The sequence below is a fragment of the Neopsephotus bourkii genome, unplaced genomic scaffold (genome assembly GCF_033783945.1).
Source record: "Neopsephotus bourkii isolate Nb327-2 ecotype Australia unplaced genomic scaffold, CSIRO-AGI_Nbou_v1 NB_941, whole genome shotgun sequence".
Taxonomy (NCBI): Eukaryota; Metazoa; Chordata; class Aves; order Psittaciformes; family Psittacidae; genus Neopsephotus; species Neopsephotus bourkii.
The window spans coordinates 3,467,633-3,484,772 of NW_026901435.1; the positions used below are offsets into that span (position 1 = coordinate 3,467,633).

The 17,140-nt window shown below is 36.4% G+C and overlaps 1 protein-coding gene across 4 annotated transcripts in view; it reads right to left on the bottom strand.

The window, feature by feature from the left end:
* MYO6 (myosin VI) overlaps window positions 1-17,140 on the bottom strand; it is a 79,069-nt gene that overhangs the window by 53,883 nt on the left and 8,046 nt on the right. For all 4 annotated transcript variants that reach the window (XM_061358396.1, XM_061358395.1, XM_061358393.1 and 1 more), the window contains exons 3-8: window positions 14,073-14,146; window positions 11,885-12,014; window positions 10,789-10,894; window positions 8,830-8,885; window positions 6,432-6,529; window positions 3,936-4,100 (exon numbers count right to left, since the gene is read on the bottom strand). In XM_061358396.1, coding sequence (XP_061214380.1) covers window positions 3,936-4,100; window positions 6,432-6,529; window positions 8,830-8,885; window positions 10,789-10,894; window positions 11,885-12,014; window positions 14,073-14,146 — 629 coding nt within the window. The remainder of the gene's footprint in view (window positions 1-3,935; window positions 4,101-6,431; window positions 6,530-8,829; window positions 8,886-10,788; window positions 10,895-11,884; window positions 12,015-14,072; window positions 14,147-17,140) is intronic.

The following is a 17,140-nucleotide window of genomic DNA, read 5'->3' on the forward strand; positions in this document are numbered from 1 at the left end:
TTTTCAATAGGAGTGTGTGGAAACATACCTGACAGGCTGACAATGTGAACCACTACAGTATTCAGTAATAGCCAATGTAGGAGACATTTAATCACCAAATAATAGCTTTCATTTGAAAGCTAAAAACTCAAGTATATTTACATACTACATCTAGGAGAAATTGTACTTTTGAAGCACATGAATGCACAGCTTGAAGTTACCATATACTACACCTAACAAACCATATTCTTTTTTTCCCCCTTTTTTTTTTACCGTGAAGTACAACACCCCCATATAACATCAGTGACCCAAATATAAGACACACTGATTTCTCTCAGATTAATGAGAATTACCTTAAATTTGAGATGGTCCTATTTTCAAATGAGTTTAGTGAAGATAAACAAGGCATGAAGTAAAACATGCTTGAATCTTGATAAGTGAAAAGGCACAAGACAGGTGGCACAAAATAGCCAATGCAAAACTGCAACTTTAGGGATGGGGTCTTTAAATAACCAATTTAAGAGTATGATTTTTTTCCTCAGTGATGTTCTTGTTCAAAAAAAAACAGCATTACTATCAAAATCCTGATCAGTCATCAAACCTTTCTTAGTGTAGTATCTACATCTATTATTAGAAGCTTAAAAGAAGGCATTTATGTGAAATTTGAGAGACATGCAGTCAACAAAAAAATGTGGTAAAAAAGTGGCACAGGTTGATCATTCAGACCCATTTTATGATGGATCCTGGAGCAACAAATAAGAATCAAGAAGACAGAAAAATATTATCTTGACAAAAGCAATACAAATTTAGGAAGAAAATTAACCTTTTACGGGTCTTTTTTCCAAAATTCTTCTATAAAGCACTACTTTGTGAAAATTTTGTGCAATATAACTAATAAATTTTAAGTATACTTACAGTCATTTATATAGATACAACGATGAAGATGATCCTAAGGATATTTTAATTGAAGGTAATGTAGTTTAACTTGGGTAGGGGGAGGGAAGAAGTGTCAAAATTTTTAAATATAACATGCAGGATGGCCCTTTCGCACGAGCTCAGGATTCAAATACTAACTGATAGTATAGCAATAAACATTCTTAATGGAAATGAAAGTACCTGCTGCAAAACTTAGAAGCAGTCAAACAAAATATGTCACAGTGTGATAAGGCTGATATGACTGTAAATTATAAATGAAAAAGGCAAGCAAGTGCCTACTGTAAAGGCACTCAGGCTGTCCAGTACTATAACTGCACCACCCTGATTTTCAGCAGGTTGCAATTCTGACCATGACATCTACAACCTTGTGTGTTCACAAGAGCGGAGCTTTTGATTAAAAATGTCCCCAAGAGTGGGCATGTGGCATAGTCAGTTCCAGAATTAAAAATCTATTAAGTACAAGAAAGAAGTCTTAATAGAAAAATGGCTGCACAATAAAAAACATAGATTTGAAAATTTGTTCAAGATTTTAGCTTTAAATCATAGATGTGAATATTGTACAGGATAACTGCACAAGAAAGAAAGTTTTGAAAATTATTTCCATATTACATTAAAAGAAAAAAAAATCCCAACCCTTTAAGTATTGTGTTGTGTGTTTCAAAAGAAAAGCCTTCCTCCTAGAGAAGAAAAGCATTTCTTTCTTAATAAGCATCAGATCAACTCACAACTGACTACAAAGAGATGAACTATAAGAACATACAAACTAAATATTTAAAGAAATAATATGAGATTCATAAAGACCCCTAGGAACACCACTGAGGAAGTAAGGAAACTTGCCCTAAAATACTGCCAGTGTCTTTTATGGAGCAAGATCATCCAGACATCACAGTACAAACGTGTGATGTGCACAATAGGGGAACTGCAGCTCTGTGCCTGCTTCCTGGTTTATTAGTAAGCAGAGATTGACTTGGCCAAGCCAAGAGGTAGCAGCAACCTCTTTCGTGACCACTGTTCACCCACCTTCCCCACAAAAAATGCACTGAGTCAGGTCTTTCCTATGCAACCCCTGCTTTGCACAAAACTAGTAAGAACTTTGTATCTTTAAGTCTTCCAGCCCTCTGCTGAATTCTGATGAAACCAAGTACAAAAGATCTTAGGGAAAGTTAACAGAAAAGTACAGTCCAAGTTTTATTTAGAAAATCAAGCAGGAGAATACACCAACAACGAAAAGAACCAACGCAGCAAGGTATCCTTTGTTAGCCATGCTCCTCACCTCATTTAAGATCAAGGAAGTGTAAAAAGGTGACAGTTGATTAAAATAAGACACAGAGTCACAGAATCACAGAATCCCAAGGGCTGGGAGGGACCTTAAAAGATTATCTAGTCCAACCCCCCCAGCAAAACCAGGGTAACCTAGAGTACATCACACAGGAACTTGTCCAGGCGGGCCTTGAAGATCTCCAACGTAGGAGACTCCACAAACCCCCTGGGCAACCTCTTCCAAAGCTCTGTCACTCTCACAGTAAAGAAGTTTTTCCTGATGTTCACATGGAACCTCCTATGCTCCAGTTTACACCCACTGCCCCTTGTCCTATCACTGGACATCACTGAAAAAAGTCCTTGTAATTCCACATTGTTGTGTTACGGAACGCTTCCAAACCCACAGCAGGGATTTGGCCTATTTTAGAAATACACAAAATTCTCTTCTGTGAGATTCCAAGCCAAGCAGAAGGCAAGAAAGCAGTGAGAAATGGAGACACATGACAGAACACAAGCAAACTGAGCAGTATTTATCAGTAGGATTTGATTTGGCAATATTTTTTCTTTTTAATACAAGTCAACAAAGCCCATTGCGATATCTGTAGATACTTATAATTCAAGTGTGATTGTCAAAAGGAAAAGAAAAACAAAACTAAGCAAAACCCTAACAATATATTTATATATAATTAAATAGCAGGAACAAATGATTGAAGGTAAGTCTTCACCTTACAAGTAAACTGGGTGTTAACAGTGTAAAGTGTGAAAAGGCTTAGAAGGACTCTGAAAGAGAAAGGACAATCTGGAAAACAATGAGAAACAGCTGTATCAGTAAAGCTGCACTGGTTGTATAAGGGTTCAATAATATTCTTTCCTCAAGATAAAAAAAAAAATAAAAAAGCAATTATTGAGATATAATGCACTGAGAAATTAAAAGAGAATTTAAAAATAAGGGAAATGGGGTTGGAGCCTCTCAGGAAAATTGACAACGAAACAGAGAACAAAAAAAAACACTGCCAAAAGGAAAAGAAAGCAAAAGGAAACATCACATTATTTGATAATTTTAGAAAACAATTCTGCGAAATCTGAACATAGAGTAGGGAAGGGGAAAGAAGGAAAGCTGGAACAATTTAAACTGAAGTAGTAAAAAAGGTGGAAAAATGGTAGGAAACAAATGCAAGAACTGAACTTAATGGTAGGAGGGAAAGCCAGCCTTTCTGTGGGATTGGTATTGCTACTAGAAACGTAACACAGGACCAGGGTTTATTAGGAGAAATCTCATGGCCTCACAAAAGGGCAGAAACCCCTAAAAATAAAGCATAGGGAGAAGAAGGGAAGGAAGTAAACAAATCAGAAGTAGTAAGAACAGGCTAACTGGATTGAATTAAAAAGCCCATACTATCCGAGAACTTGTCTTCAACCATGACCTCTGCTTCACCCAAGGTTTTCACTGTTCCTTTCCAAGTTGGGATGACAAAACTGTGTACGGTATTTGCAAACATGGATATACATTGCAGCATAACTATTTCATTCTCCCTTCATTTCCTAACAAATAAATTCTACTCTGCTTTTCCCTGGCATTGAACATTAACTTTTTTTTTTAAGAACTATGCACAATGATTCAAGTCTTATTTTCCTACTGTTTAAGTTCTCTTTCATTTAGGTATATTTAGGAGTATTACATTCAGCACAGATTTTATTTGCATCTTATTAGCCTGTATGCAGTATGAGAAGCTTTACAAACACTGACTCTTCATACTCACCCTAAAGTTGTCAGGGGAGCTTAGATACAGTTTTTCCCTAATGTCTTCTGGAGCACCAGCACAAAGCCTGTAAAAGATATGATAATTCCTCTCCTCTTTGCCTTGCACACAGATCCTAGATTTCTCCAGAAGGTAATGCGATACAAATCCACCGACCACTGAATTCTAGGAGGAAAAAAATATTTTTCTGATTATCTGAGTATTTTTTTTATTATTTGAGATTCAGAAGGTTTAAAATTACATTTGTCTGATCATAGGTTACTCAGACACTGTTCCAAAGAAGATTAAAATATATCTACATCTAATACATATTAAGCTTATAAAGAAACCATTGCCTCCAGCATAAATTTTCCTCCAGCTCATATACTGTTACTCATACACTCCTCTTAAAAGAAGGGTCTGCTTCACCCAAACAAGCAGAAAACCTTGGCAGAATTCCAGTAGCTCCTGCAGAGCATTGCTACAGCCACCCTTGTTCTGGCCAGCAGTAAGCACCATTACCAATTAGAACCTTCTCTAGTTGCATTTCATCAACACTCTTGCAAAGGAGAACAAAGGGTTAAAATTGAAGATGACATATTTGGACAGCATCTTAGGCAGAATAATTATGCGCAAACATTTTATTTCAAACACTTGCACTTCTTTTCTGAGATGGACATCTGACACAGATTTTGAAATCCATTTATCTGGCCTATGATAAAATTCCTTGCACCTAGACAAACCATAATAGCAAAGGAATTCCTGAGCTTATGGCCATTACAGCAACTAAGAAGGACTTTTCATTGATGAGAAAATGAACATGAGCTGGCTTCAGTGTGTGCTCACAGCCCAGAAAGCCAACTGTATCCTGGGCTGCATCAAAAGGAGCGTGACCAGCAGGTCAAAGGAGGTGAGCCTGTCCCTTTACTCTGCTCTCGTGAGACCTCACTTGGGAGTATTGTGTGCAGTTCTGGTGTCTTCAACATAAAAAGGACATGGAACTGTTGGAACAAGTCCAGAGGAGGGCCACGAGGATGATCAGGGGACTGGAGCACCTCCCGTATGAAGACAGGCTGAGAAAGTTGGGGCTGTTCAGCCTGGAGAAGAGAAGGCTACGTGGAGACCTCATAGTAGCCTTCCAGTATCTGAAGGGGGCCTATAAGGATGCTGAGGGACTCTTCATTAGGGACTGTAGTGATAGGACAAGGGGTAATGGGTTAAAATTTAAACAGGGGAAGTTTAGATTAGATATAAGGAAGAAGTTCATTACTGTAAGGGTGGTGAGGCACTGGAATGGGTTGCCCAGGGAAGTTGTGAATGCTCCATCCCTGAAGGTGTTCAAAGCCAGGTTGGACAGAGCCTTGGGTGACATGGTTTGATGTGAGGTGTCCCTGCCCATGGCAGGAGGGCTGAAACTTGATGATCTTCAGGTCCTTTCCAACTCTAACTATTCTATGGTTCTATGACTTATTGACTGACAAATTTGAGGCCCCAATCTGTACTCATATTGCTTTGAGAAACCAGACCTAATAAGGTCACCACAAAGTGAAGTCTTGTGAAGCATGAAGTCTTCTAGTAAAAAAGGGGCTCAAGTAAACAGGCTGATCTTACACTGGAAAGCTGAAACAAGCTTTAAACAGTTTCTGAAGATATTGGGAATGCTATTTACTTCAGCTGAAGTAACATAAGCTTATTAATATGAACTGGACAAACAGATAGTCCCTCTACCCTTAAAAGAATTACCTAAATTATTCACCAAAGATTGGAAGTTTGGTTACAAAACCAAGTGATGACAACTTAGGAAAAGACCAGATAATGAGCGCAGAGTCTGCAGCAAGGGAATGCAATAATTTGTTCATGCCCTCAATCAGAAAGATTAGGAGGCATGTACATAATCTCTACAAAGATTGTCAACAAAAGTCTTCAACTTGGACATGCTGGACAGCCATACAGTCATACTTAGTTGTGGAATGTGTGTATACATACACTATTCGAACAAAACTACTCCCAAACAAATTTTTTCATAAGCTACACAGTGAATAGCACTTCTGACAAAAAAAAGTTCCATTACTTCTGTCACATACATAATACTAATGTGAGGTCGCAAAATTTCATACAAATACATAAAAACATCAAGAATTTATTCAGCATATTCAAACATTATAATATTACTATATTTGTTTATCTTTATTATGCAGTTTAAACTTATTTGTGCTTTAAAGGAACGCATAAATACTTAACAGCAATTAAGTTATTCTTTATATACAACTTTCTGCAAATGAAGTGAACAATTTTATTCTTTTGTAGATGAAGTAATTTTGCTGCTGACTTGACCCACTGCTTTCCAGTAGTGACACAGTACTGTGTGGCTTTGGTTTTCCTTTCAAGGTGATAAGAATACAAAATAAATCTATTAAGTAGGACAGCTATTTGCTGCAAGATTAATATCTATTCAGCCTACTCAGTCTAATGTTTCCCTTTTATGGCAAAAAGTCATCCGTAACAAAATTCCAGTACCTTTTCATTGAAGTGAATTTCCACAAATTTCCCAAAACGACTGCTGTTGTTGTTGCGAACAGTCTTTGCATTTCCAAAGGCTTCTAATAAAGGATTTGCTGTTTAAAAAAAATGAAAATTCAGAGTTTTGAAATGTTAATGTTTGATCAATAAACTACCAAAAAGAGAGAACAAATATATACTAATTATTCAGTGAACTTACTGAGGAAAATGTTTGAAAATTAAAGGAAAAATACCACCTACTAGGAATGATCAATTTCATAAATTGTACTGGGTATACTGTGGTGGAACTTACCATGAAGTACTTAAATATCACATAACACTGCAAAGTATTTGAATGGATACTGTAAGAAATTCAGAGACAAACACTAAATATAATTCAGAGATGTTCTTCTACAGCAAGTAGGTAAATAATTGATACATAAACTGTACGAGACACACACAATTTGACACTTGCCCATGAGTTGTTAGTCATAAAATCTTAACTACCCACTTATCCTGCAGACAAAAATGCCACTTAAATGTCATGCATCCAACATGTCAGATTGATTAAGGAATTAAAAAGAAAAAAAACCCAAACCAAAACGTATTAGAAGAGTGCGCTGATTTCACAAAACAACTTAAAAACACCCCTTCAAATTAGGTCAGTTAAGTGATTGAGTGATTTTATTTTTTACTGGCTGCTGTTTTCAAGTGCCTTAAAGCCCATGCAGAAGGAGTGTCGGCAATCTCATGCATATATATATATACACACACGCGTATAAACATCATTTGCAGTTTAAGCAGTTTGAAAATGCTTAGTAGTTATGACACACAAGGCCTCTGAAAGACTGCATTCTGACAGCTCTGAAGATCAAAGAAAACTGATTTACTGAATCATGCTAAAGATAAACCGTTGAAAATATCTGCAAGATTTTTTATGGCTTCTAACTAAAAGATACGCACTGGAAACTAAGCAAGCAAGAAACTCAGGTTCAAAACTCCAACATCACCATCTAAAAATCTACCCCTACAAAAACTGAAGAATGAAAGAATAGCTACAGTGGTTGGACAAAGCATAGATGATAATCAAATATTTAGTACAACAACATCAGCATTAACCTTTTCTTTTGACTACATTTTGGGGTTTTTTTTTGTATTTAAACTTATGAAAATGCAAATCTGACTTTCAAAACCAAATTTTTAATATATCTTTGATAACTATTCAGGTATTTTACATAATATTAACAGTTTTAAAGGAAAGATTATGAATAAAAACAAATTGCAAGAGGTCTTTCAGAAAGGTTAAAGGTTTCTCTAGTAACACATACTCCGTAAGCATGCTCATTAAAATTGTGCCTAAAAAACTTCAAAACTCATGCAGCAGATGCTGTTTCAGATTAAAAAACCCAAAGTCTTCTAAGAATACCTACAATTACCAGTTAATTTTATGGCATACTGCGTCTGGCATTATCCACCTCTTGGCCGCTTTATGAGTGCCTTTAGAACACAGTAGATTTCACTAAGGAATTGGTTTAAGCAAACCTACAGTAACAAGGTATTAAAGCCCAAAGTATTTCTCTTGAATAACCCAGTGGCTCAAATTCGAAAAGAGAAAAATTTAAAGAAAAGCAAATATTTTTGGTTTAATAAAAAGACACAGAGTAATGAAATTGCAAAATAAATCTACCATATGCTATAGAAGACTAAATCTGACATATGAAGCATTATTAATTTGGCTGAGGGTTGTTTGATTTTGAGAGATATTTTTTCTCCAAAAGTTATTTTCTGCGCAATTAAGTAGTGCCTGCAACATTAAATAGGCTCAACTGGATTGTCCACACAGTATCTTTGGACCTTGTTTGGGAGTCTACTATAAAGACTGTCACAATGAAAGAGTTAATCCAAATTATGTGCTTTCTGACAAAAAAAAAAAAAAGGTAACAGAAAAACTACTCAGAACCATAACTAAAAAGAACTTCTCTGTTTATCTGATTTTGATAAGTTTATGGTGAGGAGGAGGAATTACTGGTACTAACACATGGTAGTGAGAATCCTGGTACTAACAGATAGTAATGAGAATACAGTCTTGGCCTTGCAGATTCCATTCAGCTTAAAATCCAATCTTGGGTACATGTGTGTGAAGTTCAACTCCAACACACACTTAAAACATTTTCCAGACTAAGGACTGTATGACACTGTACTAAATAAAAATAAAGTGAATCACAAATAAAAAAAAATGTGTTCAGAATTTAGGATCAAGGTAAAGTACACAGCATTAAATTCTGCCCTATGAAGTCTGACTGTATTTCCATCCTAGCTTTTATTCAGTTAAGTTGATTTTGAAAATTTCAAATTTGAAAAAAAGAAAAAAAAAACCACATTGGAACCTTTAATTCAATGAAGGAAAATTCAATACCTTCTACAATTCTGTCATCAATATCTTGGCCAGTACCATAAGATTCTGTCAAATACCTGTAAAGCAAGATAAAAATATAATTATCTTTCATGTGTCATGTTACTGCAATTCAACAGTTCAGCACGGCTGTGTACCGTACTTAACTAACCATTTACTAAAGGGAAAGCATACAGACTGTAAGTTCCAAATACCTGTATCTTTGACAATAAATGCAGCCTTGACTTTTCTTTTTTGTTAAAGAAATATTCTTGCAGACTTCGATTTTTTGTTTTAATACTTCAAGGCACCTTAGAAAGTTATTTTAGACATGTATATGGAAATTGCACTCTTATTCAAATATAATGAAACTATTACAGTATTATTTGTATTAATTAAAAATCTTAGCAAACACATAAGGTTTCATGTGTATTTCCTGAATTAAAGACTGTTTTCATGCATACAGTTTCTGCATTCATCACTACTAGTGTTATTAAAAATCCCACATAGAGACAGTGAGATAGGAAACTGCAAGTGCATAATTAAGGCAAGATTTAATTTAGAAATTGAAAAAAAGAAATTGAAAATAAATCCACAACCTTCTTGCTCCAGAGTTGCAGCCATTTTTTATTTTTTATTGTTTTCCGTGCACACAGGGCATGCTTCCGGAAATCTGGGATAAGTTAAAAACAGTTCTTGAAAATGGGGCCTTCAAAAATGCCTCCCAGCATTTCAGGTGAACTAACAGAGCTGTATTAGTAGCTTTTGCTTTCTGATTATACAAGGGAAAAACCTTTCCGCTTTTAAAACTCACTGTTTTGTACCTGGACTCTATGGGAGCAGCTGGTGAGGAAAAGCAACAGCAATGACGTTTGCTGTTCTGTAATCAGAACTCCCTTTGCCAAAAAGCAGAATAACCTCCTTTGCAAGCATTCATCAAGAGAGAGTCTCCCAGTGCCTGCCATCATTTCTAACTCTTAGCAGGACCAAAGTTAGGATGTCCCCTGTAAAAATCATTACCAGCAACTTGCAGTAGTTGTTACAGCTATCTATTAAAGGTTGCGCAGGGGCAGAAAAGAGCAGTATAAAGGACAGACAGACAGTCATGACAACTCTTGATGGGATCTGGAAGATAATACTGCTACTGTACATAAATACCAGAGAACACATGATGTCAGGGAAAAGGGAATTAAAGATTTATGCAGGGAAACAAGGACAAGTGGGGAAGAGAGTATATTTGCACTGCCTGCACTGTGCTTCCCTGGATAATCAGGCCACCTATGATATACATGAATTTAATGGAGAAGTCTTCTTCAGCTGCATTGTTCTGCAGTGACTTAAAGCATTTAAACTATAATGTAAATATGATCAAAAACGTTAAGAATCATGTAAGAGGAAGCAAGGCTGATACGTATCAGCAATACGGCCTTTATGTAGCTTGATATGCTTGATTTAGTATCAGTCATACATGAACATCAATAAATAAATAAATCCCATTATTCAGTGTTATTTGAGCAAAAGGTATTAAAGAATCCCTGCAGTCATCTCAAAATCAAGAGTTAAAAGCCCTGGATACTCAAGAAAACTAAAAAAACTAAGGCAGTGAAAACAGAGAAATGCACATTTATGGCAAAACCAACAGTGTCTTTCAAGATACAGACAAAATGCCTAGTTACGTTTTTATCTACCACCATACCAGATGTGCAATACCAAAATGACTGCATCATAAACCATAATAACTGCATGGTGTCACTACAACTGAGCTGGGGTTTCTGTGAGCATGTAGTCATTTCCATATATTATCCTGTCAGCATTTAAATTTAACCACATTAATTTCTTGTATTAAAGTGCACACAGAAATATATATTTACCTTACTGACTTGTGTCTGAAGCCTACTGATTACCTTACAATTCACCCTGTGTGTCAACCAAATGCATCAACACAGGAGATTCACAGAGTAACTTTTGTCCAAAAGCACGAACCTCAAAACAAATTTCGTGTTTTCTGTCTTGCCAGCTCCTGATTCCCCAGAGACTATGATGGACTGACTCATCTTCAGCACTTTCATGTCACGGAATGCTTTATCAGCTTAAAAAGAAGGGTATGTTAAACGTGACAAAAACACACTCTGTAGAATTGCAAGTATAAAGTTAGGCTACAGTGCAAAAGTGAAAAATATAATAATTTCAGGAATAGAAAGTACATCTTTAAAATTTATTAAAATCTGCTTCCCCTTATATTATAGTTGCTCACCCTCCAACACTGTAACAGATGTAAGAGCTTAAAAGTTTTTCAAAACAAAGACCTACTGAACTATGTCCAGGAGAAAATAAAACAAAAACATCCACCTAGAACTATATCTCTTGAGTTACATGTATTTACAGAACAGTAACCAGTCTTACTTTAATATGCTTTTTAAAGGGAAACTTTCATTTGTACTTCATAACAAGTAACATCTGAGACAAGGAAACTAGAAAAATGTGGGTTTCTTGTTATGCAAAAGGTACTAAAACCCCAGCTGTTTATACTTTTGATTACAAAACAAAATGCAACACAGTGAGAAGGCTTTTAACAAGTCAAGTGTTGATTTGTAGTTTACAATTTTTTTTCTTCTTAAATAAGTGACTAAAATCAGGTTTATCCTTTTAACATTTAAATGGACTTTCTGCCTAGAACACTAGCATATAAAATGATACAGTGCATGTCCTCTGGCAACATAATAAAAGGCAAAGGAAATCACTACACTAAAAGACTGTACCAATCATAATTAAGTCATTCTTCACTTGTACATCCTGAATTTCTTTTTATTTTTTTTAATGGTTGTAAATTAGATTTAAACTGCTTAGACATAAAACACTGCAGGTGCAAAATAATCATAGCAGTGTTTCCAGGGTTGCTAATTTCAAAGTTCTTTAAACTGCATACCAAGGATAAGAAGATCTGCAATTTTAGCATTCATTGTTTTTATTTTATGATACCTTAAAGTAAATTAATTGCTGTTATAGGTGGCAATTTATAGATAACTGCAAAGTATTTAATGTTTGTTTTGTAAAAGACAAATAGAGGCTCAATACATACCAATAGCAAAAACGTGTGGTGGCAATGTTCCAAGTGATCTACCCTGGTACTTTTTAATAGTGTCTGAAGAATAAAACTTAGGTATATCAAAATATGGATTCACTGCAATAAGAATGTTGGCTACATAGGTCTGTGAAGAAAAGAATTAACAGCAAACTATTAGTTATTATCCAAGCAAGCAGTTAACAGCAATTTTCTGTTACTGTTGAAGACTTCAGCCTAAGTACAACAATTACATTTACAATTCTCCCCAGCTAATGCAAATACACGCAGGGATATATTTTCAGAGTTCCTTTAATTATCTTCTCAGGACTTTTACAAAATTCTCTCTGGAGAATTTCCTAACTACTGAGCTGTGGATTACGTCCTGAATTTGACCTTTCCCCCAATCTCCTTTTAAATTATTTCCTATTGTGTGAGTTACTGGATCAAGGATAGGACACCACAGCCTCCTCTTCATAAGTGAATAAACTAAGCTCCTGGCTAGCATAACACACTCTTCCCCAGTGAGGAGGATAACTTTTCAGTATCTGATGGAAGCAGCTCAGCAGGAAGGACTAACAAAATCCTGCCTGGGAACACGCTAAAGCCAAGCAATAAAAGCATTCAGCCGAGAGAAAATCAGCTATGGCTGCTTTCACAGCCCGAAACACAGAATGCAAATGTGCTCTCTCACAGAAAGAATTTGAGAACAGTCTCAAACCAGGACTGCTTTTTAAATTTACATAGCATAAAGAAGACTAAAGATAAAGGGAGGGTTTAGGTATATGAAAAAACAAACAAAACCCAGCTTTCACAGCTTTGTTATAATGACCAGATCACATACAAGGAAGTAGAGATATCAGAAGCACAGAAAAAAAAAAGCAGATTTGCAGGAAAATATCAGATAAAGATAAAAAAAATAAGATAAACATTCAGCTTGAATAACTTATTTGGTTTGTTGTTACTGAAATACAGACAGTATTGTGATGCATTGATAGAAGGCTGGATCACACACAATACATGAATTTTCTTTGATGTTTCTATTTTCAGCACTTATTTCACTGAAGGAAAACATTTCTTCAAGGGCTGCAAGTACTAATATTAGTTTTCCTTTTAGTAACAAGACAAATATTGCTAAACAGAATTGAACAAAAAGAAAAATAAAAAATAAATTGTTGACTCAATCTATGTCTTAAAGCTCCAATGAAAAAGTAGTTAAAATATAAATGACCTTTATTTTTTGTTCCTTTAGAAGATACACCCACTCATGATAACTTATTTGTAGTTTTTCTTTACAATAAAAAGGGGTTTTATGAACCTAAACACTATCCTACCTTATAACCAATTTAGAATTTTACTTCCTTTTTTTTTTTTAATTATCATTTTTCCAGAACAGCATTCAAATGGCCATTTTTATTCCTTTATTTTAAAGCTGGTGCTTGATCTTGAGCCGTAAGGAATTTATAGTTATGTAAAGTTAACTGCAACAAAGAAAAACAACTGCTTTAAATTTATATAAAAGGCTTCAACTCCAATTCATTTTAGAGCAGTGTGTTAACATAAAAGTTGATTATTTCAACACACTTGAAAATATGTAGAATTGTTTTTCATTATCACTAGATAGCTTTCTGTAAGGAAAAAGATATTGAGAAAGAAAGGAAACCCTTATCTTTCTTGTATTTCACAGCTGTCAGTGTCTGGGCAGATGGCAAGGACAAAATGTAATTTAGTCAGAATTCATTAAGTACAATTAGGCAATTTGATAGCAATATAAAAGATTAAGATGGACATCTGAGCTAGGAGGTGTCAAAGACAGCACCTGTTTGCTTCGTTCAAAAATAATGAAGAAAGAAAACCATCTTTTTTAACAGCTACTCTACTAGCAAAGTAAGTTACCTGCAGGAACAGACATTTGTGATACAATGCTGTGCTGTGGTAGCACATAAACAGTTATGCAAAGAAACAGACTATTGCTCTGCCTGGTAAAAACTAGCTAACATTAATGTGTGCTAAATGTGATTAGATTTCAAGTATAATGTAAAAAAAAAAAAAAAAAAGAAAACAAATAATCCCGAAGCCTCCTACCTTTCCAATGTTACCATTTGTGTTTAGTTATAGGAAAAAATGGAATTGCAAACACTGGTTTTGTTGATTTTTTGAAAGAACATGTATCATTAGGCTGGTTGTTATGATACGTAATACTTACGTAAATTCTGTCCTTACTGTATCGCACTTTGATATTGTGAAGGAGAGTGGCCTCATTTAAATACATAAGGGAACCTGCAAGCAGAAGACAGTCATATACCATTAAGAACTCAGGACTACCTTCGTGTGCAGCTGAAAAAAAATCAAATCTTAGGATTAAGGAGAATTTTACTTTCCCTCCCTTCAGTTATAGTTTAATCCTATCATTTCTTTATTCTGTCTTGAGGCAGAACTTCTGATTCAATATACTCTTTAAAACGATAGACCTGCTCTATGCTGTACAACTGGAGTTACAGAAAGTTGCTGAACAAAGAGTCAGACTCTAGGAGTCTCAACACAAGCCTTGCTCAGCATAAGTTCCCTTTTATCAGCCTTGCAGATGAACACAGTGCGTCACCCTCCACTCCAGTGAGTAATTACAGAAAGCAGTGCCTACCAAAATCCTTAATGCTGGCTGTTTCCTTTCTTCCAGCTCCCCTCTCCAATCTCAGCCACAGTGTCCCCGTGATAATGCCACCTGACATTCAGAGTAACTGCTGGCTCCTGTAGAGGTGGCCACAAGGCATGACTGCAACACCAGGCACCAAACAACCTTTTCTGTTTCAATTCTGAATTTTGTTTCTAGTGAGTTTCCTCAAATAAACTTCTGGAGGGGCAAAAGTTAACACAAAACCTAGCTTTATTTTCCTCCTTAGCTCATTAATATAAAATAAGCGAACCAGTTCTGCTGAAACATTACAAGCAGGCAGCTCAAGGCAGTGAGTTGGCACCCACAGAAAGCTTCAGATCATACTGGTTCACATTCTGGCAAAGATGGTCCTTGTTTTCAGTTATAAAGGACCAGAAAGTGTCAGCAGCCTTCATTACAGAGGCCATTACCAGTTCCCATATCAAAAACATTATCAATAAAACAGCTGAGGGTACTACTTCTTGCACAGCCTCCATTTTCAAATATGCTAAATCCCCTAGTAGTGTGCAACACTACTTCGTATAGTTACAACTGTCTGACTACCATACTGGTAAACCTTACAGTATTAGTGCCACTTAAAAAGTTGTATCCATCTGGCAACTGGTGATAGAGAAAGCACTGTGCCTGCAGTAGTAACTGCTGGCCTGTGCCTCATATGAAGGTGACGTATGGGCCTCTCATCTATAAGAACCAGAAGATTTTTTTCTCAAGTTGGACCAATGCCTTTCCTTGAGGGCTCCAGCAGAGAAAAATGTGTTCCAACTTATTTACACATATGCGCAAGAAGGGCCACCACTTCTTGTGACCTGAAGTCAACACTGCCCTGCAAGGGCACATGAAGCTCAGTATGCAGCTCTTAACATCTCCTTCAGCATTCCTCCTGCTGAACCAAAAGATACTGGCAAAGATAAGGGGAGCTTCTCAAGAGCATCTGTGTTTTCGTTTTCAACCTTCTATCCTTCATCCCACAGCAGACCAAGGACTGGCTGCGGCTCTGTCTCCTACCACCTCCACCAGACCAGCCTGAAGCAAAGGAAGGTTCACCAACCATTTGCAGCCTGCCTTTGGCTTGTAGCTCCACTGAACAACAGCCCTTTATTCCCTCACATGACTAAATGAGTTTTGCTTCTAATAGCTGGAATCATTTACTCTTCTCAAAAGACCTTGCAGCTTCTGGATTGCTTTGAAGAAACCATCTTCCTCCACAAAATACCCTGCATGCACATCCCAGTGGTGGCAGAGGCATACAAGGCACCCTTTAGCTTTACCACTAAGCAAATCTCCCTTTGTATCACAACAGCCTTGTAACTGAGCCTGTGCACAATACCCTCCTGAAGCAGAGGCTGTTCTACTGCCACCTCAGCAAACCTACTTTTACCCCTAACTTCATTGTACATGAGGCAACAGAGCCCAGGCACCCAGACTTGCACTGCACTGCAGAATTTCTCCTCCTTCCCTCCCCAGGTACACTCTGTCCACGCAGCTGAGAAAATGGCTCCGAGACCACAAATTTCCTCCACAGACCTCTTTCCACCTTTACCTCTCTTAATGAGGTCATCCCAAGAGAAAGAGACATTAAAAGGAAATGAGCCAGAAACAGAAACTCCTGATTGCTCTAATGAAAAAAAAAATCTCCTCCCCTTGTGTATGCCTTGGGGGCAACAGGATGTTAACTTGTGAAGTTTGTTAATTTTTCAAGTCATTTGGATTCTCAATACTGAGTTGAGAAACTACTATATGGTAATTGGCTACACTCACTTCAGAAACAGTCATCTCCTTTGACTCTGTCTTCCTAACAACCTCTCAGGGTTTGCAGGATGTTTTAGAGGAAACTGTCATCAGTTAAGCATCCTAATAAAAACCTGATAATTAACTAAAGGACAGAGGACTCCAGGTTTCAGTGCTTCCCCAGTACTCTCTTTGCAAGTCCTTGAAGAAGTTACATCTGCAGACTTGGTGCATAATTGGAGCTTGCTACTGAAGGAATGTCGCTGCCTTCACTAAGGCTTATGTCAGCAACTTTGAAATTAATCTTCTTCAGAATAAATCCTTTAAAGAGGCATCCATATCCAGAGCCAAAGAAGTCACCAGAGAGAGAATTCTGAATATTCATATGGCTCATGCCTAAATATAACCTAAATGCAGTATGTATGTGCATTTTATAGTCCATGTATTTACTTATACACACACACAGAGTTCATAGGAGCAAAGTCACTAAAAGCTACAAAATATCAATGTCAAATTTACTCATATTGGCTCATCTCTGCATGATGAAGCCAATGAAGCAGGGTTTGTATGGAAAATAATTTTATAAAGTACTTGTAATGCTCTGCATCTCTAAAATGAACTTTAAGATTCTTATCTGATACCCTGTCCCTTCTTTCTTTTTTTTTTTAATTGTTTCGCCCCAAACATAAAATTAAAAAAAATCTTTTTTTTGACCATAAAAAATTGAAACTCCATATATGGTGACAACCCCCCCAAGACTGAGTGGGGCTTGGGGGAAGCAGAAGAAGAGTGTGAATCACACACACACACACCAAAAAAAAAACCACAACCCAAAACAGGTAGTAAATGCTTTGTCTCTGTACTTTTTGCAA